The following is a 22,832-nucleotide window of genomic DNA, read 5'->3' as shown; positions in this document are numbered from 1 at the left end:
GCAAATAAACTCCCTCTCCTCAATATCCTACTTGTGAATCAGCCAGAGGTTTCTCTGTAATTATTTACTACAAGCCTTCATTCACTGTTGAGTTCACATAGTTCCATTTTGGTTCCTTTTCAGCAACCTTGTGAGTAGGGCCCGAGCTATTTGGTCTCTCTGTAAGTTTAATACTGAAACGAGGAGCATCAAAGCCATCCTGCGGGATAATGGCTACTCTGATCAGATTGTTTCCCATTGCATATTGTGCAAAATTTGTTGAAGTCCCCAGTTAACCTGAAATTACCTGGACGGGTAAGGTTTCTGAAATGTTTGATCAAATGGTAAAGATAGCTATTTCATACTCTTACTATGCAGTAGCAATATGAGTGGTGTCTGCTGCTAACAGGATGCTACTGTCAAACCAAAAGACGGTCTGCCTAGCAGACAACTGAATAAGGTGGTATATGAATTTCAGTGTCAGTGTGATGCCAGACATGTAGACTATAACTCCCAAAGATTGCTTGTATTCAACAGTCTTTGGGTCTTTGCAGCAAGTAGGTTGACTGTACTCAACCATCGCAGACTTGCAAAACCACAAGTGCCCAATATTAGATGTGATTCTGCAATCAAACAGCATTTACTAAGTGGTCCAGAGTGCAAAGAAATTTGGGATGGTCATTCACCTCACAGTGTGGTGCATCGTATATACTGGAAGCTGCAGATATTAATAGAGTCCTGTACTTTCCAGACAGAAAGAACATGTGCACCCAGTGTATCTGTTTCGGCTTAATAAGACAGCTGACATCCATCCTCTGAATCATTCCTCAGGGCAATGCCTTGATGAATTAGTGTCAATCTACTGATTTAAAATTTAACCAAAGCTTGGCAGCAAACTGATAGATTCTCCATGGGGCAACACCATTGGCCGTCAGAGTCCATCTGACAATCAGTCAGCACTCTCTTCTCATCTCATGCATGATGTTGTTTCCATTTTACATTCTTATATCTTGGGGATTAAACTGATGAATGCAAAACATAAAGTTTCATTGAGTTGTGTGTGTGTGTTTTTTTTCAGCAATTCTCACGTCCTGATCTACAGAATTATATTTTAGACTACATATATTATTGTCTTAGTCAGCCAGAACTTTAAAAAAACCCGAGGCTAGCTGTGTGCTTAGATCAATAATACTACACAGTGGAATGGGATTCGATACAATGGGGGTGAATTTATCTATTTATTACCCGTCCTAATTGCCCTTGAGCTATGTAGCCATTCACATATAAACAAACTCTTTTATTAAACAGCACCCCTGGGGGCAGGAGTATACCAGTTGATCAGGATGGCAGATTTCCTAATCAACATTATTGAGACAGTTAGCTTTTTATGTTAATTGATAATAGCTTCATGGGCCCATTGTGAAGATTATTTTTCAGTCCTAGATTTGTATATGTAACTTAAATTTCCTCCAGCTACCAAAGTAGGAGTTGAACCCGTTTCCCCAGCACATTAGCCTAGGTCAGTAAGCCAGTGATAGTACCATTTGGTTATCAGATTCCTCTGTATTGATGTGTTTGGTTCTGGAATTCTACACAAAGGGAGTGAGTCAAAATGGCTGCATCTATTGGAATTCTGTACAGGAATGTGTGTCTGCACTTCTGTCAGGATGTACTGATCAGGAACTGACTTTGACTAGTTTTGCTGTGCAATTAATTTCCGCCTCCTTTAATTTAATCAGCAGAACAAAGCATCCTGCCATGTAAGAAGGAAGAGCTACAATGCGGGAATGGCTTGTGTCTCCTGAACTGGTTACATTGTCAGTATCGGAAGGATTGTGGCCGAGAGTACACCTCCGTCAAGTTAATATGTTCGAGTAAGTTCTGCCTCTGAAACTACATCTCGCGTTGTGTGCCAGGATCCACCCACAGCAAAATAAGTATCAAATTCACCCCAGTCTCCCAGCCCTTCTCACCCCTTTCCTCTTTATCACTTTCCTCATTGAAACCTCTTAGTTAGTTTCTTTCCAGTATTCATGGAATCCCTACCATGTGGAAACAGGCCCTTCAGTCCAACAGATCCACACTGACCCTCTGAAGACTAACCCACCCAGACCCACTCCCCTACATTTACCCCGATTAATGCACCTAACCTACACATCCCTGAACACTGTGGGCAATTTAGCATGGCCAAATCACCTATCCTGCACACCTTTGGATTGTGGGAGGAAAGTCTCCCAGTTCTGTCTGAAAGATGCAAAGTTTTTCCTGAGATAGGGATCCTACTGGGTCCCAGTTGCAGTCAGCCTCCTGACCAATCAGCCATTCTTTAAGAGCTGCCAGTGAATAGCTGCATCGAATTGTGGATACCTCTGGAGAGTAATACTGGACAGATCATCTGGAGTGGAGCCCAGAGGCTCTCGAGAAAGTGAGGACTGCAGATGCTGAAGATCAGAGTCAAGAGTGGGTTGCTGGAAAAGCACAGCAGGTCGGGCAGCATCCGAGGAGCAGGAGAATCGACATTCAGGCCAGAGCCCTTCATCAGGACTGATGAATGGCTCTGACCTGAAACGTCATTTCTCCTGTTCCTTGGATGCTACCTGACCTGCTGTGTTTTTTCCAGCAACACACTCTAATGTCTAACTCTGTCACCTTCCCAGAAACTCCTGCAGCCAAGCCAGTGCACTTCTTTGGGTCCAGATGGGGAGAATGAGAGGTTGGGGGTGGGGGTGTCCCTGATTTTTTTGGCAGCCCAGGCTCTCCGCAAATTAAACCATGGAGTCGAAAGCTCAGTGTTGCTGAGCACAGAGTTAGCCAGTTAGGTACAATCCAGCACCTTGGGAGACTGATGGTAAGGTGCTCGACAGCCCTATGTGTGTAGGGGATGGCTTCTTAACCGGGCAGCCTGGGTGCTACAAATAAGGCCGATCCTGGGCTCAGAAAGTGACCATCCCGCCCAACTAGTCCATGCTCTCAATGATGGTCACATGACTTTGTGTCACCCAAATCTACATATCCATCCATCTCTTTCTCCATCATGAGCTTATCTCAATGTCCTTTAAATATATCTACTCCGAGTGTTAGCCAATCCGAGGTTCTCACCTCACAATTGGTAAAGCGGTTTCTTCTGAATTCCTTATTGGAATGTTGGTGAATATCTTATATTTCCGTGCCCCAGTTTTGAACTCCCCGTCTTTTCTATGTCTGCCCTGGCAAAAATAATTTTGATAATTTCAATCAGTCCACCCCTCAGTCTTTTCTACAGAAAAGTGCCCCAGCTCATACAGTTATTCATGGTAATTATTATCTCTCAGCCATTCTAATAAACCCTTTATGTACCTTCTCCTTTACCAATGGATTCATTATAATTATAAATATGTTATAACATAATTTTATAAATGGATACCAAGACTGATTAAATGTGGTCTAACTGAAGTTTTGGATCAGTTTATATAAATTCTGAAAAATTCTCTCTAAAACTGAGTGTCCCTGCTTTGTTGATATTTTTCTGTCCTTTATTCACCTGCCTTGTGTTTGTTGCTGATGTGGTTGGAACATGTCAATGAATGGTGTTTACATCCTAACATAATTTGCAGTGATCACTTGTGGGATGTGCAAATCTACCTTCGGGCAATATGGATGCTGCAGAGACACAGAGTGAAATAGAAACTGTCTATGTCTGTGGAGGAGAAATGGAGTTAACATTTCAGATTAATGACTTTTTATCAGATGGCCAACTCACTGACCAGGACCACTCTCACTGCCCACAGGCTTCCCTTGCTATCTTCAGAAATCTCATTCCATCTTCACCCTCATCTCTTAGCCCTTGTCAGGATCTTTGTTACAAAGGGTGAAGTGACATTGGCCATCTCAGTTTCACTGGGGGGCACTGGAAGGAACAAGAAGAAGAGGGCATAGATTTACAGTGATTTGCAAAAGCAGCAAGGGTGAACTGAGGAAGACACCTTTTCCCTCAGCAAGTTGTGAGGGTTTGGAATTCACTGCCGAGAAGTCTGGTGAGGGCAGGTTCAATTGAGGCATTCACAGAATCAGACATTTGTTATGGTGCAGAGGAAGCCATTCGACCCATCATGCCTGCACCATTTCTATTCCCTGCACATTATTTCTATCTAAATGATTATCCCACGCACTCTTGAATGCCTCAACAGAACCTGCCTCCACCATATTTGCAGCTAGTGCATTCCACACCAACTTGAATTATTATTTTATTCCAAGAAATGTGTAAAGTTACAGGGAAAGGGCAGGAGATTGGCTCCAGGTAATGATGCTCATTTAATTTGACAGTACAGGTACAGTGGACTGAATGGCATCTTTCTGCTCTGTAAGACTTGTGTTATCCAGTGAGTTTACAGCACTCTGTTCTTGCAGGTTGCTCTTAAACATGCTGACAACTGACATACTGTTGTTGTTATGGGCCAGGCTCCTGCCTTGTGGAGCCTTTGCTCCAACCTGTCAGCTTCTCTTTCAGCAGGACCATGACTCATTCACCAAACGTCAACCTAACCCTTCACTGAGGTCATCTTCTCTCGAGATCTTCCCTCCATGGTTTCTAACTCCATACTCTCTAAATCTCCACACAGCCTCTTTCCACATCCTTCCTTAGATTAGCCGACTTGAGGCAGGACTGATTAAGAAGGCATTTAGAACGCTTGCCCTTCATTCCTCAGACCTTTGAGTATAGGTGGAAGTGGGTACTGCAGGTGCTGGAGATTAGAGTCAAGATATAGAGTGGTGCTGGAAAAGCACAGCAGGTCAGGCAGCATCCAAGGAACATCCAGGAATGATGAAGGGCTTTTGCCCAAAACATTGATTCTCCTGTTCCTTGGATGCTGCCTGACCTGCTGTGCTTTTCCAGCACCACTCTAACTAGACTTTGAGTATAGGAGTTGGGGCATCATGTTGAGGTTGTACAGGACATTGGTGAGGCCTCTTCTGGAGAACTGTGTCCAGTTCTGGTCTTCCTCCTATAGGAAAAATATTATTAAACTTGAGAGGGTTCAGAAGAGAATTACCAGGATATTGCCAGGAATGGAGGTTTGGAATTATAAGGAGAGGCTGGATAGATTGGGACATTTTTCATCGGAGAATAGGAGGTTGAGTGGTGACCTTATTGAGGTTTATAAAATCATGAGGAGCGTAGATAAGATCTTTTCCCTAAGGTGGGAAGTTCAAAACTAGGGGGCATATTTTTAAAGAGAGAGGAGAAGGTTTGGAAAAGATATGAGGGGTAACTTTTTTACACAGAGAGTGCTTCCAAGGAAAGTGGTGAATGAGGGTGTAATTACAACGTTTGAAAGATATTTAGATAAGCTCATGAATAAGAAATGTTTGGAGGGATATGGGCCAAACGCAGACAGGTGTTGCTTGTTTTGTTTGGGAACGTGGTCAGTGTGGACGGGTTGGGCCGAAGGGTCTGTTTCTATGCTGTATGATTCTATGACTGTCATGGATATATCTTCCTCTCACCCCTCCCACCAACTCCCTGCCCCTGTCATTCAAAGGCTCCTTGACCTATTTCCCAAACTTCAGCGCCAAAAGCCTTTCCACCTCCCTCCCAAAACTAGAGTAGAGTTCCCCTGGACCTTACTGTCCAACTCACCAATCTGCACACTCCTCATCATCTAAATCATCCACTTCTATCACCTTCAGCATGATGTCCCTTCAGAACATGGCAACATTTGTGGTCAGCCTCCCCACGATATGGATTTAGATTCAAATCCTGCAGTGACATACCACTTATCAAACAAATCACCTCAATCTAGTTTTGATGTTCAGACAAACCTTAATTGGTAAGATCCTTAAAGAAAAGGACTAGTTTCAAGTTGAGTCTTATCCACACTCTGGTCGTTCATAAACAATCCACAAGCAGTCATATTTTAGATTGATTGCCAATGTGAAAAACTCACAGTAGCTAATCATGAGGCTCATTTCCATTTACGTACTGTTAACCAGTCACAAAAACAGAAGTTACTAGAAAAGCTCACCAGGTCTGGCAATATCTGTGAAGAGAAATCAAAGTTAATGTTTCAAGTCAGGAGACCCTTCCTCAGAATGTTAATTCTGATTTCTCTTCACAGATGCTGCCAAACCTGCTGAGTTTTTCCAGCAACTTCTATTTTTGTTTCTGCACTTCTTTCTGTTTTCCATTATGTATTGTTAATGTTTTTTACTTTATTCATGGGATGTGGACATCTTGCAAATGTGAGTGGCATGGTGGCTCGGTGGTTAGCACTGCTGTCTCATAACACCAGGGACCCAGGTTCGATTCCAGTCTCGGGCAATTGTCTGTGTGGAGTTTGCACATCCTCCCCGTGTCTGCGTGGGTTTCCTCTGGGTGCTTCTGTTCCCTCCCACAATCCAGAGATGTGCAGGTTAAGTGAATTGGCCAGGCTAAATTGTCTATAGTGTTCAGGGATGTGTAGGCTAGGTGCATTAGTCAGGGGAAATGTAGGAGAATGAGTCTGGGTGGGTTACCCTTCGGAGGGTAGGTGTGGACTTGTTGGGCCAAATGGCCTGTCTCTACACTGTCGGGATTCTATGATCCTCTGATAGTGGAGGCAGGTTCAGCTGAGCCCTTCAAGAGGGGACTGGCTGATTATTTGGATAGAAATCACATGGAAGGGTATGAGGAAAAAGGCAGAAATTTGGCACTACATAATGGAACCAGTGTAGGCATGAGGGGCCAAATGGCTCATTCTGTACTATAACAATTCCTTGATTTTAGCGAGTTTTGAGAAGATTTGTAGCTCAGGCTGAGGTTTTGGATGTAGGCTTGCTCGCTGAGCTGGGCAGTTCAGTTCCAGACATTTCATTACCTTACTAGGTAACATCGTCAGTGGACCACAGGAAATGACATCATCACAGGAAATGACATCACCAACCCAAAGAAACCCAAACATATAAATAGAAAGTAGGAATTTTCAGCACTGCTTCGCATGAGGCCCACTGAAGATGTTACCTAGTAAGGTAACGAAATGTCTGGAAATGAACCTTTCAGCTCAGCAAGCAAACCTACATCCAAAATTCCTTGTTTCTGGCTAAGCCAGCTTTGGCTATGCCCATAGCCTTGGTGAGGTTCTCCTCTACCTCATGATGATTTTCTGTGCTGCACTGGGGTAATTTTCCAATTTTGAAACACCCTCCCATCCATTATTTGCAGAGAGTGTGAGGAATGCTATAAACTGGTGGTCCCCCATCCAGAGCTGTAGAGAATTACTTTAGGGATTACCAGAGTCATGTGCTTATCCTATCTGTGTTCAGATAGACGAAGGGGTAATGTCAGTGGACTATTAACCAGAGCCTCAAGTTATAATGTTCTGGGGAAACAGGCTCAAACCCAACCAGGAGAGATGGTGAAGTTTGAGTTCAGTAAAAATATGGAATTGTGGTGGCAGGGGAAGCAGTTAAAAAAAGCCAATTTAATGTAGCCATTATGAATTGTTGTCTTTCATTTTAAAAGCCCATCTAGCTCACTAATGTCTTTTAGTGAAGGAAATCTGCCATCCTTACCTGATCTGGCCCACATGTGACTCCAAACCCACAGCAATGGGGTTGATTCTGAACTGCCGTCTAGGCAATTAAAGATGGGCAATAATTTCGGGACGAGACAACAACAGTCACACCTTGTGCATGATTCTTTTTAAAAATTGCCCAGAGAGCAATTGTGTCAACCACATTGCAGTGGGTCTGGAGTTACATATAGACCAGACCAGAATAAAGGGAGCAGCTCCCTTCTCCGAAAGAGAAGCAAGTCAGCTTTCCTCCAACAACTGTTTCACAATCATCATTTGGCTGTTTGAATCCAACAAAAATCTGGAATAAAATCCCACCATATGCCATGGTGATATTCAAACCCCAGGTGCCCAGAACATTACCTGAATCTATGGATTAATAGTTGCAATGATAATGCCACTTGGTCATCACGTGTTCCCTACTTTAACCTTGCGCTACCTATGGTACATCCTACCTCTTTTAAGACATCAAAGCAAAACTCAGCAGAAGTTGGTAACCTGAAGCAAACGCAGAGAATGCTGGAGAAACTCAACAGGTCTGGCTGCATCTGTGGAACGAGAAACAGAGTTCACATTTTGAGTCTGGAATGACTGTGTTCTGAAGGAGAGTCATACTCGGCCCAAAATGTTATCTCCACAAATACTGCCAGACTTGCTGAGTTTCTCCAGCATTTCTGTGTTTGCTTCTTCCTAGATGTACCGAGGAGCCTCGATTATCCGGCATTTGATTATCCAAATTTCGGATTATCCGGACAAGATCACAAAGTCCTGATGCTTGGCTAAGCTGTGTTATCAGGCATTCGATTATCCGAACATTTGTTTTTCTGAACAAAATACTCCCTGTCCAAGGTATTTGGATAATCGAGGTTCCTCTGTAATGGCCTTAGGGTACAGCAAGGATCACTAAGGTTTACAGCTTTTTGAAAGTGCGTCAAGAGCTTTCACACACATGGTGTGGTGCCCCAGGAGCAACCACACATTTATAGCTGATCAGAGCAGATATCTTTAATGCAAGCACCATATCTGCTGCATTCAGAACTAACACAGCAACAAAGCCTGTCTTCCCTGCACTCTGTTCCTGCATTGTGAAGGTATTGTTCCCTCCTGGCCCATTGCTCCTTTCATTCTCCATGGTGCCTACAGCATTAGGAGATATTACACCTCCCCTGTCACCTCCTCTCATCCAGAATCCGAACACTCCTTCCGACTGAAACAGCAGTACATATACACCTCTTTCAGCTGAGTTCTGATGAGAAATCATTGACCTGTTTCTCTCTTTATGCAGATACTGCCTGAGCTGCTGAGTGTTTTCCTGCATTGTCAGTTGTATTTCAGAGTGTCTTCTACAACAACAGATGTCAGCTTTGTTCAGTTGACTTCAGTGAGGCAGAAGCTTCAAAGCTCACATTAGCAATGCCAGAGCTTAAACCAAACTGAGATAACAATGTGGTAATGACAGAGCCTAGTCTTCAGATTAAACACTCAACCAACTCTCGCTATTCTGATTTTACAAAGCGATGGTTGTACCCCTCTGCAGGACTGGGCACCGCACTCTGGAGAATGTATTGGCCTTGGAACGGACACAGCTCAAACCCATGAGAATGATACTGGAGCTGAATGAGGGCAGGTTGCATTGACTAGGTTTCTGTATTCCCTCGAGTGTCAAACATTAAACAGTTTACTAATTGAGCCATTTAGAATGATTAATGGATTTGATAGGTTCATAGCTGAGAGGTTTAAGGTGGGGAATTTCAGAGATTGGGCAGTGCAGTGGTGGAATAAGAGAAATTAGAGAATCACAAGAGCCCCGATTTGAATAAATGCAGAAATCCCAGAGGGTTATAGGGTTCAGCTTAACTAGAAGCTGATGAGTATCACTGGTACAGTTTGTCAGATTCTATCTACCTGCATGTTCCCCAGATGTACGTTACAGCAGCCATATGTGTATGTATATATTAATGAAGCAAATTAATTTTAGATTCTCTAATCCTTTCTTGTGCTAATCAGCACAGCACTGTGCATTTAATTAACCCACTTCAAATGGTATTTGACCTGACAAAGCAACCGATTTCCTAAACAATTAAAACTTTAGTTAAAATGCTGCTAAAAGTGGGTTAAGCAAATTTCCTGTGGGTTTCTCTGTGAATTTGTTTGAATTTAAAATGTTTTGCTGCAAGCTTTCTTGTCAATCTTTTTCACAAGTGTAGAATGCATCTGTCAATCATATTATCTGTCTCTATGGTCCCAGCTAATGGCAATACTGGACAAGTCCACTTCCCAAAAGAAACCTGCATAGATCATCTGTTTTATGTTTGCAGTTGGTAACTGTGGTTATTAGTCATTGAAATCTCTTTACAAGAGGCTGCAGCATTCTTTAATGACAGAAAATAAGTTTATTACACAAAAGAAGAAAAAATAAAACTATGCAAATAGAGAGGCTGATTAGAAAGATCTTAACGCAAACATTAAACAAAGTTTCAACCTATTTCCCAACACTGCCATTCACAGAGACTTAATCTCAGAGAAATATCTTTCCAATCTCAGCTTTTTAAAGTTTTGTCAAAGACCTCAGAAGGGGTAGGTGAACATAATTCGTTGGAAAATATGCAAGCAAAGATAGGGCTGTGTGTGGGGGAAAATAAACACACATGGAAATGAAGTACATTGAACAAAGACCGAGGTTCAATAGGCTGATTCTTTCTCATTTCTTTTCCTTGGACTGTTGGGAAGTTTTCTTTTTTCCCTTTCCAAGTCTGATGGCCTGAATGTGTTACATTCTGATGAACTAAACTGTCTCAATTCCAGCAACCAGAAGATTTCTGTACAAATTCTCCTGACTCAGAAGTTCCACAGACTAGAAACCACTTCTGCTGAGGCAACGAAGAGGGTTACCTCAGATTACAACAGGATCTGCACCAGGTGGGCCAATGGGCTGAGAGGTGGCAGATGGAGTTTAATTCAGATAAGTGCGAGGTGCTGCATTTTGGGAAAGCAAATCTTAGCAGGACTTATACACTTAATGGTAAGGTCCTAGGAAGTGTTGCTGAACAAAGAGACCTTGGAGTGCAGGTTCATAGCTCCTTGAAAGTGGAGTCGCAGGTAGATAGGATAGTGAAGAAGGCGTTTGGTATGCTTTCCTTTATTGGTCAGAGTATTGAGTACAGGAGTTGGGAGGTCATGTGCGGCTGTACAGGACATTGGTTAGGCCACTGTTGGAATATTGTGTGCAATTCTGGTCACCTTCCTATCGGAAAGATGTTGTGAAACTTGAAAGGGTTCAGAAAGATTTACAAAGATGCTGCCAGGGTTGGAGGATCTGAGCTACAGGAAGAGGCTGAACAAGCTGGGGCTGTTTTCCCTGGAGTGTCGGAGGCTGAGGGGTGACCTTATAGAGGTTTACAAAATTATGAGGGGCATGGATAGGATAAATAGACAAAGTATTTTTCCTGGTGTCGGGGAGTCCAGAACTAGAGGACATAGGTTTAGGGTGAGAGGGGAAAGATAAAAGAGACCTAAGGGGCAACTTTTTCACGGAGAGGGTGGTACGTGTATGGAATGAGCTGCCAGAGGAAGTGGTGGAGGCTGGTACAATTGCAACATTTAAAAGGCATTTGGATGGATATATGAATAGGAAGGGTTTGGAGGGATATGGGCCGGGTGCTGGCAGATGGGACTAGATTGGGTTGGGATATCTGGTCGGCGTGGACGGGTTGGACCGAAGGGTCTGTTTCCATGCTGTACATCTCTATGACTCTATGACTCTATAACTGGTTCCCCTAAACTGAGCTGAACTGGAAAAAATATATATTCTTCTGCTGTGAGAAAGACAGTTCTCCTCTGAACTAAATATCCAGGTTTTTCAGAACTGAGACAATGAACCTTATGTTCTGGTCAAAATTAAGCTAATTGTCTTAATGTGTTTACACTGTCATAAACTCAACAGCATTGATATTTTATCCATTAACCCCACAGAGTTTCTCCCAGGCAGTTCACTGTAGTCACATGCTTTCATGCAATTGATGGACCTGAATCCCTGTTCCAAATGACTTTCTGACCTTTCTAAAAAAAAAATTCACAAAACTAACCAAAATTTGTCAGGCCCTTATTTAATAAAAAATAAAATTCCAAACATAATAACATATTACACACGTCGTCATGATCCTATTGGGAGGAGTGCGCTGATAATCAAGCCCCATAACTCCACAAGCTATCATGAAAGTGTGAATGTCTGATGGATTCACAAGGATGGGTTCATTTAGTTAGATTAGATTAGATTACTTACAGTGTGGAAACAGGCCCTTCGGCCCAACAAGTCCACATCGACCCGCCGAAGCGCAACCCACCCAGACCCATTCCCCTAAATTTACCTCTTCACCTAACACTACGGGCAATTTAGCATGGCCAATTCACCTAACCTGCACATTTTTGGATTGTGGGAGGAAACCGGAGCACCCGGAGGATACCCACGCAGACACGGGGAGAATGTGCAAACTCCACACAGAGAGTCACCAGAGGTGGGAATTGAACCTGATCTCTGGCGCTGTGAGGCAGCAGTGCTAACCACTGTGCCACCGTGCCGCCCACAAAGTTAAGTTGCCTGACTTTGACTGCTACCTTGGGCAAACGAAACTCACACCAGATTTCACCAATTAACAAAAATAAACTTAATTATGAGCAAACTTATTCTTTAAACTGTCAAGCCATGGAAATTTAAACCATATCCCCTTTAACCCCAAACACACAAACATTCCTTCACAAGTAGGACAGGCAAGACAGGCAGTGCTGCAAACATATCAAGGGTGGAAAACATAGGCAAAAAAAGAGCGAATCCTGGGATTAGAGTCCAAACTGCAATGAGGTGAGTTTCACACACTTTGTTTGGATTTTGGTGATATCACTTTGTTGTCAACTGGACAGCAATAGAAAATCCTCAATTTGGTATCCAGCCTAGGTCTTTGGACCTAGGTCTTTGTTCAATGTACTTCATTTCCGTGTGTGTTTATTTACCCACGCACACAGCCCTATCACTGGTTTAGCAACTCAGGTTCTAAAGACCTAGGTTCAAATCCCAGCATGGCAATGGGGAAATTTCAATTCAATAAAATCTGGAATTTAAAAAGCCAATCTAATGGTGACCACGTACGCATTGTTGTAAAACCTGTCCTTACCTGGTCCGACCTATGTGTGACTCCAGACCCACAGCAATGTGGTTGGCTGTTAGCTGCCCCTTGGACAATTAAGGACAGACAATAAATGCTGACCTAGCCAGTGACAACCATATTCCTTGAACAAGTAACAAAAATTGCAGTGGTTCAAAAAGGCAGCTCACCACCACCTTCTCAAGGGTTTTAGGGATAGCCAATAAATGGTTGTCCAGGCAGCGACACCCATGTCCATTAAATAAATGTTTTAAAATGGCCTTATCAAAATAAGAAAGCTGAGTGGCTGTCATAATCACTCTGACCTCTCCAACCTTCTCCTGGATGTCAGTCCCCATTCTAACACACCGTACTGGTGCCCTGACCCTTTCTCAATGCCGAGGGAACCCTTCACACCTGACCAGCCAACAATAGTTTACCCAGCACTGAGATTCGGCTGGTGATCAGCTGGGCTATCCTTGTAACACAATGATACAATGTTCACTGTCCTCTGGTCCTCTTGCACTACTTCTGAAGCCAGAAAGGATCTGAAAATGATTTTCAAAGCTTTCACTATTTTCACCTTTGCTTCTTCTCTCTGTGGCCGAGACCATGGCAACACCTCTACCAATCAAGTCCCCGGGTACTCTGCTCTTATACGCTGTAAATGATGTATTCCCTTTATATTGGCATTCTTGTGAATTGTCCTGGATGATTGCAAGATGACAATATGTGATATAAGTTGTCTTTTATTGGCATTATGTATTTGATATGTGGTTTGATATAATCCACTTAGACTTTGGCTCCTATCACCCACATACCTGACATCACACTGGCACTAAATTTCATATACCACATGATTTATTTGTGTTATAGGCAGAGCATTTAATGGTAGGATCCTGTCAGGGGTGAACATCACCTTGTTTTAGTCCTGCATTGTGAAACAGTTAGTTTCATCTATTGCTCAAACATTCAAGATGCTTTACCTTTCTAATTTACTAACAATCAGATTCTATGTGCCAACCAAACACTAATCTGCTTTCTTACAATATAAATGTTTGTTTCCCTTTACAATGGCATTCTTGTGAAATGTCCTGATGAATGTGAGAGTTTCAGAGCAGGAAGGTTATTTTGGAACTGTGTAATGTTGGTTAGGCCCCAGCTGGAGTATGGAGTGCTATTCTGGAATCCACTTTACAGGAGGGATATCTTTGCACTGGAGAGGGTGCAGAGGAGATCTAGCAGGATGGTGTCTGAGCTGGAGAGTTTCAGTTATAGAGAGAGATTGGACAAACTGGGCTTATTTTTCTTGGAGCAGAGGAGATTGAGAGGGGACATGATTGACATGCGTTAAATTATGAGGAGCATTGATAAGATAACCTGGCAGGATCAATGACTCGGGGAATGGATTTAAGATAAGGAGCAGCAAGTTCAGAGGAGAAGTCAGGAAACTTTTTTTCACCCAGAGGGTGGCGGGCAATCTGAAACTCACAGCCTATAATGGTGGGAGAGGCAGAAACCCTCATCATACTGAATCAGGATTAATGTTTGTGATGTCAAGGCAGCAAGGCAATGGGCCAAGTGCTGGGGAATGGGATTAGAGTAGTCATGGCTGTTTTTGACCACCACAGGCGTAATGGGTCAAAGGGCCTTTTTCTATACTATAGACCGATGTCCTGATGAATGCAAGTCAAACTGTGTCTTTTTTTCATCAATGTCAGCGACATGGTGGCTCAGTGGTTAGCACTGCTGCCTCACGGTGCTAGGGACCCAGGTTCGATTTCTGCCTTGGGCGACTGTCTGTGTGGAGTTTGTACATTCTCCCTGTGTCTGTGTGGGTTTCCTCCAGGTGCTCCGGTTTCCTCCCACAGTCCAAAGATGTGCAGGTCAGGTGAATTGGCCATGCTAAAATCTCCATACTGCTAGGTGCAATAGTCAAAGTTATACTTAGGGTAGGAGAATGGATCAGAGTGGGTTACTCTTCGGATGGTCAATGTGGACTTGTTGGGCCGAACGGCCTGTTTCCATATTGTAGGGTATCTAACCTAATCTACTCAAGTATTTATCTGCCTGTCCAATTCAGTTTCTAATCAATACTAACCCCTAGTATGGTGATACTGGGAGATTCAGCGATAGTGATGCCATTGAATGTCAAGGGTTGAGCTTCATAAGGGAGATCACTTAGGTGTTTATAATTGTTCACATTGTCACTTTGCCCTTCAATATTCATTCCCATTTTGAAGCTGTATTGTCCAGTCATCCTGAGTGTTGACAGTATAAAGCCATGAGGATGTGGTATGATGAGTAGAAGATGATGGGGAATGTTCAGTGAGAGAGGGATGGATCATCGAGCTGCAGCTGCAGTATATGAGAGGGGATGTAATGGATTCTGTGTTGGTGTGGAAGCTGGTTACACTGCCTCAGGTTAGCTTACAGCTTCCTGACTCAGTCTGCCACAGGTCCCCTTGGCAGCTGGCCACCTTCCTGCCCCCTGTTGCTCCTTCTCTTCCTGCAGCTCCTGCCAAAATGTGGAAGGGTAAGTGCTGTCTCTTCCTGCAGCTCCAGTCCTCTCTGCTATGTAATGTACAAGGTGCCAATGTGGACCATTTCGGAACCCTTAATTTGCCCACCCTAAAGGGAAGCCCAGTAGAAACATAAAATAGGAGCAGGAGTAGGCCACTCAGCCCATCAAGCCTGCTCTGCCAGTCAGCATGATAATAGCTAACCCACTGTCTCAACACCATGTTCCTGCTATCTCTTGAATGTATTCAGTGACTTGGCCTTCACAGCTCACTGTGATAGAGAATTCCACAGGGTCGACTATTATATGGATATTACTTTTGAGGGGCTTAAAGTCATGCTACAGTCCAAAATATTGTATCATTAGCAGAAGATTATCCCCAAACGAATAAAGAAAATAAACACGATGAATCATGGTAATATGACTGTATTCTATGAGTGCTACAGAGGAACTGAGCTCACTGAGCTGTACACAAAGGGAGGTTATCACTTGACTCTAACATGATGCGTTTTAAACTTTCACGTCAAACTGGTGTGAGTTATACATCAAAACACATAATAGCACAAAAAAGAAAATTCATTTCCTCAATGTAATATTTACGTACAGGATAATACCTTGCTTCACAAATGTTGATGTTGAAGAATCAGGGTCAATTTTTACATGAGACAAATGGAAAATTCCAAATCTTTTGGCCAAAAATAGAGGGTCGACTTTTACTCGTGTATGTACAGTACATTGGTATCCACCCTCAGAGGTAAGGTGAAGCAAAATCGCTGTCATCCAGCTCTCTCATTGCAGCGAGACAACTAGTGTTGGCTTTACCTGATGGTCTGGAAATGTGTTGCTGGAAAAGCGCAGCAGGTCAGGCAGCATCCAGGGAACAGGAGAATCGACGTTTCGGGCATAAGCCCTTCTTCAGGAATGGGGAAAGTTTGTCCCTGCAGAGGAGATGACCTGGGGGGTGCAGTGAGAGAGGGACTCACTGAAATCTTTGTAGAGGGAGGAAGAGAGCTTCTTCAAGGAAGGCATCCTTGTAAGAGGATTCGCAGTAGGTTGAAATCTTTGAGGAGAAAGTGAGGTCTGCAGATGCTGGAGATCAGAGCTGGAAATGTGTTGCTGGAAAAGCGCAGCAGGTCAGGCAGCATCCAGGGAACAGGAGAATCGACGTTTCGGGCATAAGCCCTTCTTCAGGAATGGGGAAAGTTTGTCCCCATTCCTGAAGAAGGGCTTATGCCCGAAATGTCGATTCTCCTGTTCCCTGGATGCTGCCTGACCTGCTGCGCTTTTCCAGCAACACATTTCCAGCTCTGATCTCCAGCATCTGCAGACCTCACTTTTACCTGATGGTCACCACATCTCAGGTGAGGGGGGTGACATTGAAAAGAGGAGTCCTTCATGGTCACTTCAGCCAGTGCAGGAATTAAACCCACTGCACATCAGAAACCAACCACCCTGCTAAATGCTAACTCATTAGCTGTAAGAATGAACTATTTTATTGACATGTGGGTTTTACAGTGGAAAATGTAGTGAAAATGTTTCACTGTCACTATGATGTGGCACCATCTTGACCACATAGCTTACAGAGGGTCCATAACCTTCCCATCACTGCTGCGTCAATACTGGACCCAAGCCACGTAGAAGTCACTGATCCTCAGGCATCATCTTTTTTCCACTGAGCCTACCTCACTGACATCGCCTCCACAAATACTGGACTGCACGCTCACCCCTCCATCAGCCACGTCCTTCAGACCACCGCCAGGCTCCTGCTCCAGGCTGCCCAGCCACTGCCAGACTCCAGGCCCCAACAAAGCCACCAACCCCCACCAGCAGACTCTCACACTGCCCGGTCCCACTCTCCCCTCCATACTGCCCATTCCCACTCTCCCCTCCACACTGCCCATTCCCACTCTCCCGTCCACACTGCCCGGTCCCACTCTCCCCTCCATACTGCCCATTCCCACTCTCCCCTCCATACTGCCCATTCCCACTCTCCCCTCCACACTGCCCATTCCCACTCTCCCCTCCATATTGCCCATTCCCACTCTCCCCTCCACACTGCCCGGTCCCACTCTCCCCTCCACACTGCCCTTCCCACTCTCCCCTCCACACTGCCCGGTCCCACTCTCCACTCCATGCTGCCCTTCCCACTCTCCCCTCCATGCTGCCCATTCCCACTCTCCCCTCCATATTGCCCATTCCCACTCTCCCCTCCATATTGCCCATTCCCACTCTCCCCTCCACACTGCCCTTCCCACTCTCCCCTCCATGCTGCCCATTCCCACTCTCCCCTCCATGCTGCCCATTCCCACTCTCCCCTCCACACTGCCCGGTCCCACTCTCCCCTCCACACTGCCCTTCCCACTCTCCCCTCCATACTGCCCATTCCCACTCTCCCCTCCATGCTGCCCATTCCCACTCTCCCCTCCACACTGCCCGGTCCCACTCTCCCCTCCACACTGCCCTTCCCACTCTCCCCTCCATGCTGCCCTTCCCACTCTCCCCTCCACACTGTCCATTCCCACTCTCCTCTCCACACTGCCCTTCCCACTCTCCCCTCCATGCTCTTGGGTTGCACTGTCCCCTCCATACTGCCCAGTTTCACGTTCCTCTCTATGCTGTTGGGTCCCATTCTCCCTTCCACATTTCCAGTTTGCTGGACTCCTGTCGGTTTCTCATCCACGGGTTTCAGTTTCCAATATGCATACAGCCAGCCTGGAACTTAAAATCTCTCCGATCTCAATCCCCCAACTTCCCTCTCTCCACCATCCCATGGTGAATCTGAAATCCTCACCCTCCCCATGCCCACTCCCCAGAGATGGCAGAAGAGCCAGCAACAGACTATGGCTACAAAGGCAAAGGAATCCCTCTGGGAAAGTCCACTTCAACACCCTCAATAGATCAGTGTCAGACTAGATTGAGTGCTGTCTAAATCTGCATTCTATCAACGGAGATCTGTGTCCCTGTCTGGAATCTGACCAGCTTCCTCTTATAGTCAGGAGTCGAGATGTACAGCACAGCCACAGATCCTTCAATCCAACTCATCCATACTGACCAGATTTCCTGAATTAATCTAGTCCCATTTGCCAGCATTTGGCCCAGATCCCTCTAAACCTTTCCTGTTGGTGTACCCATCCACGTGCCTTTTAAATGTTGCAATTGTACCAGCCTCCACCACTTCCTCTGGCAGCTCATTCCATACACACACCACCCTGACCAGCCCTCAACACATTCCATCGGCTCCTCATTCTCTGGGAAGCGTAAGTCCCCTGAACATTGCGTCTATTCTTTGTACTTTAAACTCATGGGCCCTGTTCCTTCCAAATCTGTTAATCCAGAATTGACATTTCAAAGCACCTTATCCAGACACTCCCTTATTCCTCTGTCAAATCAATACTTACCACAAAGGCACAATTCCGCAAGACCCTTACTCTCGGGCTCCATATTGAAGGATGTGGGGATTGACGCGCAGTGTAGTAACCCCTCAACACTCCCACTGTTTCCAGAAATTCAAGATTAATCTTCAGGATGCTGATGCACAGGAGAAAAATCACAGGAACATGATAAAGTTAAAGAATTTTTCCCAACAATTTTCTCTGTCAGAAATATTGAAGACGGGAAAAGTAGGATTTTTTACGAGATGTGCACTTGGATCTCATTTGACTGAACGTCCAATAGGAGATGTCCACTCTATGAGAGTTTTGACACAGAATAAAACCCTTTAGAAGAATCAGAATTAGATATTAGAATTAGACTAAGGCTTATTGTCAGATTCACTCAAATACGACATACAGTGAAAAGTTTACAATCTCACCCCTCACGGCACCATCTCAGATACAAATCTTAAATACAAAATAAAGAAAAAAAAGTTACATTACCTTCCAGTGATTCATAGTATAAATTAGAAAATAAGAAATGACATGAAAAGGATAAACATTGCATTCAGATAAACAGATTGCAGATAAACATGGCATTACAGCAGATCAGTGCAGGGGGCTTCCCCATGTGGCCTGACTGGGCTTGCAAGCCACTGACCTCCCGCTAGTCCATTAACTGCCCCCTCCCCACTCCGCTCCAGCCCTCAGCCATTCCACTCCAAGTGAGTGAAACCAGGATGAAGATCACCATCTGCACTGTCTTATGTTGCAGCCAGGAGCTGACCATCCTCCTCCCAGCAGTCTGACAACCCGAACACAATCGTAGAATTGTTACAGCACAGATGGAGCTCATTTGGCCCATCATGACTGCACCAGTTGTATTTCCTAGTGCCCCTCGCTTGTTTCTTCCACTTATCCCTGCCAACCATTTATAACCAAATAATCATCCAATGACCTCAACTGAACCTGCCTCCACCATATTTCCAGGCAGTGCATTCCAGACTCTAACTCCTCACTAAGTGAACATGTTTTCCCTCATCATCCCTTAACTATCACTTTAAATCAGTGCCCTTTCATTTGTTTCGTTTACAAGGAGAAACAGTTTCACCTTCTTTGATCCACTCATGATTTTGTAATCCTCTCTGAAAACTCCTCCCTGCCTCCTTCTCTCCAATGAGAACAGTCCCAACTCCTCCTGTCCTCAATGTTGAACTTTCTCATTCCTAGAGCCATTCTTGTAATTCACTTCTGCACTCTCTCCAATGCATTCACATCTTGCCTATAATGTGGCACCCACAACTGTACACAGTACTCCAGCTGAGGGCTATTCCTGTACAAATTTAGTATCACCTTGTTCCTCATGTTCTCTATGCCAGTATCACTAAAGCTGAGGACACTGCATGCTTTATTGACCGTTGTCTCCACCTGTCCTGCCACCTTCAATGAACTGGTGCACATATACACCCAGCTCCCTGTGCCCCTGCACACCTTTCAGAATTGTACCCCCTATTTTATATAGTCTTTCAGTTTTTTTCCAACCAAAGTGCAATTCTCACACATCTTACATTGCAACATGTGAACATTTCAAACACTGCTGTCACAAGGAGACTGAAACTCCCCAGAGTGGGTTGTTATTTGAAGAGTTAATTGATTCTTTTAATGAACAGGATGGAAATCCAGAGATTTCATTTTTTGAATTTAGATCAGAGAATCTAAAATAAATTTGCTTTATTAATATCTGTAAAAATGCAGTAGAGCTCTGTTCTGCAATCTGAGCTTTGCCCTCGACATGACAAGAATGATACTGAGGTACTGCAGAAGGTGCAAAATAGATTTAAAGGGATGACCTCAGAACTAGGTGCGATTATAGCTATCAGTGAGGACCAAACAGACTGGCTCTGTTAACATTAGCAAAGAAAGGAATGAAGCTTCACTGTAAAAAAGAGCTTGGTAAGATTACTATCAATATGTTCACTATAACAGGGGAAGGCAGTGGGGTGGAGAACAAAACTATAAAAGGATCTGATGGTCATTAATAAATCCATCTGGGAATTCAGGAGAAACTTCTTAACCCAGAGAGAAGAGAGAATAGAGAACTTTGTCCCACAGGGTGAGTTCAAATTAACTACATTTCAGGAGAAACTGAATAAACAAATGGTTGAGGTAGAAGGATTTGCTGATAGAATGAGATGAAGTCGAATAGAAGGAAGTTAGTGTCCAGCTTAAATACCATAATAATCCCATTGGATTGAAAGGCTTGTGTTATAAATATGATAAAATTGGTGCATTTGATATGTTCCGGTTTTTGGTTCCAACCTGTTTGAAATATTCATACTTTAAGCTGAGAAAATGAGAGCTATTTTTATTTAAGATTTGCCATGCTGCAGTCCACAGAACAATTGGTTTGGGCTGCTCCTAGTGCATGTTACATGACTCTCTAGTGCAGTCAGGCATGAGGCCTTCTAGAACACTTCATGCTGACAATTAATTCCTCGCTAATTCATGTATGATTCTTTACAGGTAATGTAACAACATGTAACATTTAATCCTGTCTATGGTTTTGTTTCTTCGTGTATTGTAGGGAATAGACCATATTCAGCCAGTGTCAGACATCCTCAGTCTTTGTCCAACATTCTGGGAAGGTGTGGCCTCTTTCGGGAACACCTCACAATTAATCATTCAAAAAAAGACACAGAAGAGTAATCCTCCCTTGAATACAATATTATGTTATTACACAGAGATAATGATGGAGTACGTAATCAGTGGGTTTTTACTGAGTATCTAAAGGGACCTTGCTATTTCTTTGCTAATGCAGCCTGAAAACTTGATTGATCCAATATAGAGATTGCCTGTAAAGAGCATTTAGATGAATTACATTTACATTGTGTCCAACAAAGAAATTATCCTTCAGTCACTGTTATTCAGACTATCTGTTATTCACACTATCTGCAATAGAAAAGAAGGTGGAGAGGTCAAAGAGGATGGAGTGATTGTAGACACCACCAAACAATATAAGTGTCCGTGTGTCCGTGCGTGCACGCGCGTGTACGTGTGTGTGTTCCCATGTGTGTGTGTGCGCACACGCGCATGTCCGTATGTGTGTGTGTTTGTGTGTGTGTGTGGTGGGGAGTTGTTCAATTCATGGGTTGTGGCACACTGGCTTGACTGACATTTATTCCTGATCCCTAATTATCCTGAGCAGTCAGTCATAGAGTCACAGAGATGTACGGTACAGAAACAGACCCTTCAGTCCAACACACCCCTGCTGAACAGATATCCTAAATTAATCTAGTCCCACTTACCAGCATTTGGCCCATATCCCTTTAAACCCTTCCTATTCATATACCCATCCAGATACCTTTTAAATGCTGCAATTGTATCAACCTCCACCACTTCTCCTGGCAGCACATTCCATCCTCTGTATGAAAAAATTGCCACTTTTAAAGTTTTTCCCTCTAACACAAACCCTGTGCGCTCGAGTTCTGGACTCCCCCATCCCAGGGAAAAGACCTTGTTTATTCACCCTATCTATGCCCCTCATGATTTTATAAACCTTTATGAGGTCACCCCCTCAGCCTCTGATGCTCCAGGGAAAACAGCCCCAGCCTGTTCAGCCTCTCCATGTAGTTCAAACCCTCCAACCCTGGCAACATCCTTGTAAATCTGGTCTGAACTCTTTCCTATAGTGGGGAGACCAGAACTGAAGGCAGTATTCTGAAATTGGCCTAACCAATGTCTTCTACAGTTACAACATGACACCCCAACTCCTATTGAGGTGTTCGGGCCAGTGGTTTGGATTATTGCTTAAGGGTGGTGATTGGGGTCAGATTTCTGGCTCACTGCTGACAGCTGGGGTTCACATCATAACAGCAAGGCTAATGATTGGGATCATTGAGAGGAGTGTCATTGGAAACCACCACTGACAATACCATTGTGAAAATATGTGACTTTCAAAGAAAACTCCCCCATTAAATAAAATACTGACAATGACCATAGATCTGGGACAGATTATTGGGTTTGAGTTTAGAATAGACATCTGGCAAATTCATTTCAGAATGATAGGACATTCAAAATGATAATATCACAGTTCTGATCTCTATATTGTGCAAAGAAGGTTGAAGCAGATAACAGTTACAAGCAGAGTTACAAGGTTATGTATGTTATGGAAAACAGAACAGCCTTTAGTGTAAAGGTGGGTAATCTAAAATTAAAGTCTTTAAAATTATTGAAAAGAGTTTGATTAGACAGACCACAGAACCAGAATATGGAGGAAATGTTTCCACTTGTGGCT

At 43.9% G+C, this 22,832-nt stretch overlaps 1 protein-coding gene across 1 annotated transcript in view; it reads left to right on the top strand.

Annotated features, from left to right (window-relative positions):
• Window positions 1–22,832, top strand: part of bean1 (brain expressed, associated with NEDD4, 1) — a 105,194-nt gene that overhangs the window by 19,189 nt on the left and 63,173 nt on the right. Inside the window, exon 3 of the mRNA XM_087995563.1 lies at window positions 1,719–1,853. Coding sequence (XP_087851689.1) covers window positions 1,719–1,853 — 135 coding nt within the window. The remainder of the gene's footprint in view (window positions 1–1,718; window positions 1,854–22,832) is intronic.

The sequence above is a fragment of the Chiloscyllium plagiosum genome, unplaced genomic scaffold (assembly GCF_037043375.1).
Source record: "Chiloscyllium plagiosum isolate Xiang-an unplaced genomic scaffold, Cpla_swu_hap1 HiC_scaffold_17, whole genome shotgun sequence".
NCBI classification, from domain to species: Eukaryota; Metazoa; Chordata; class Chondrichthyes; order Orectolobiformes; family Hemiscylliidae; genus Chiloscyllium; species Chiloscyllium plagiosum.
Note: the sequence above shows the minus strand (reverse complement) of the source record. Positions and strands in the feature narration are given on the sequence as shown.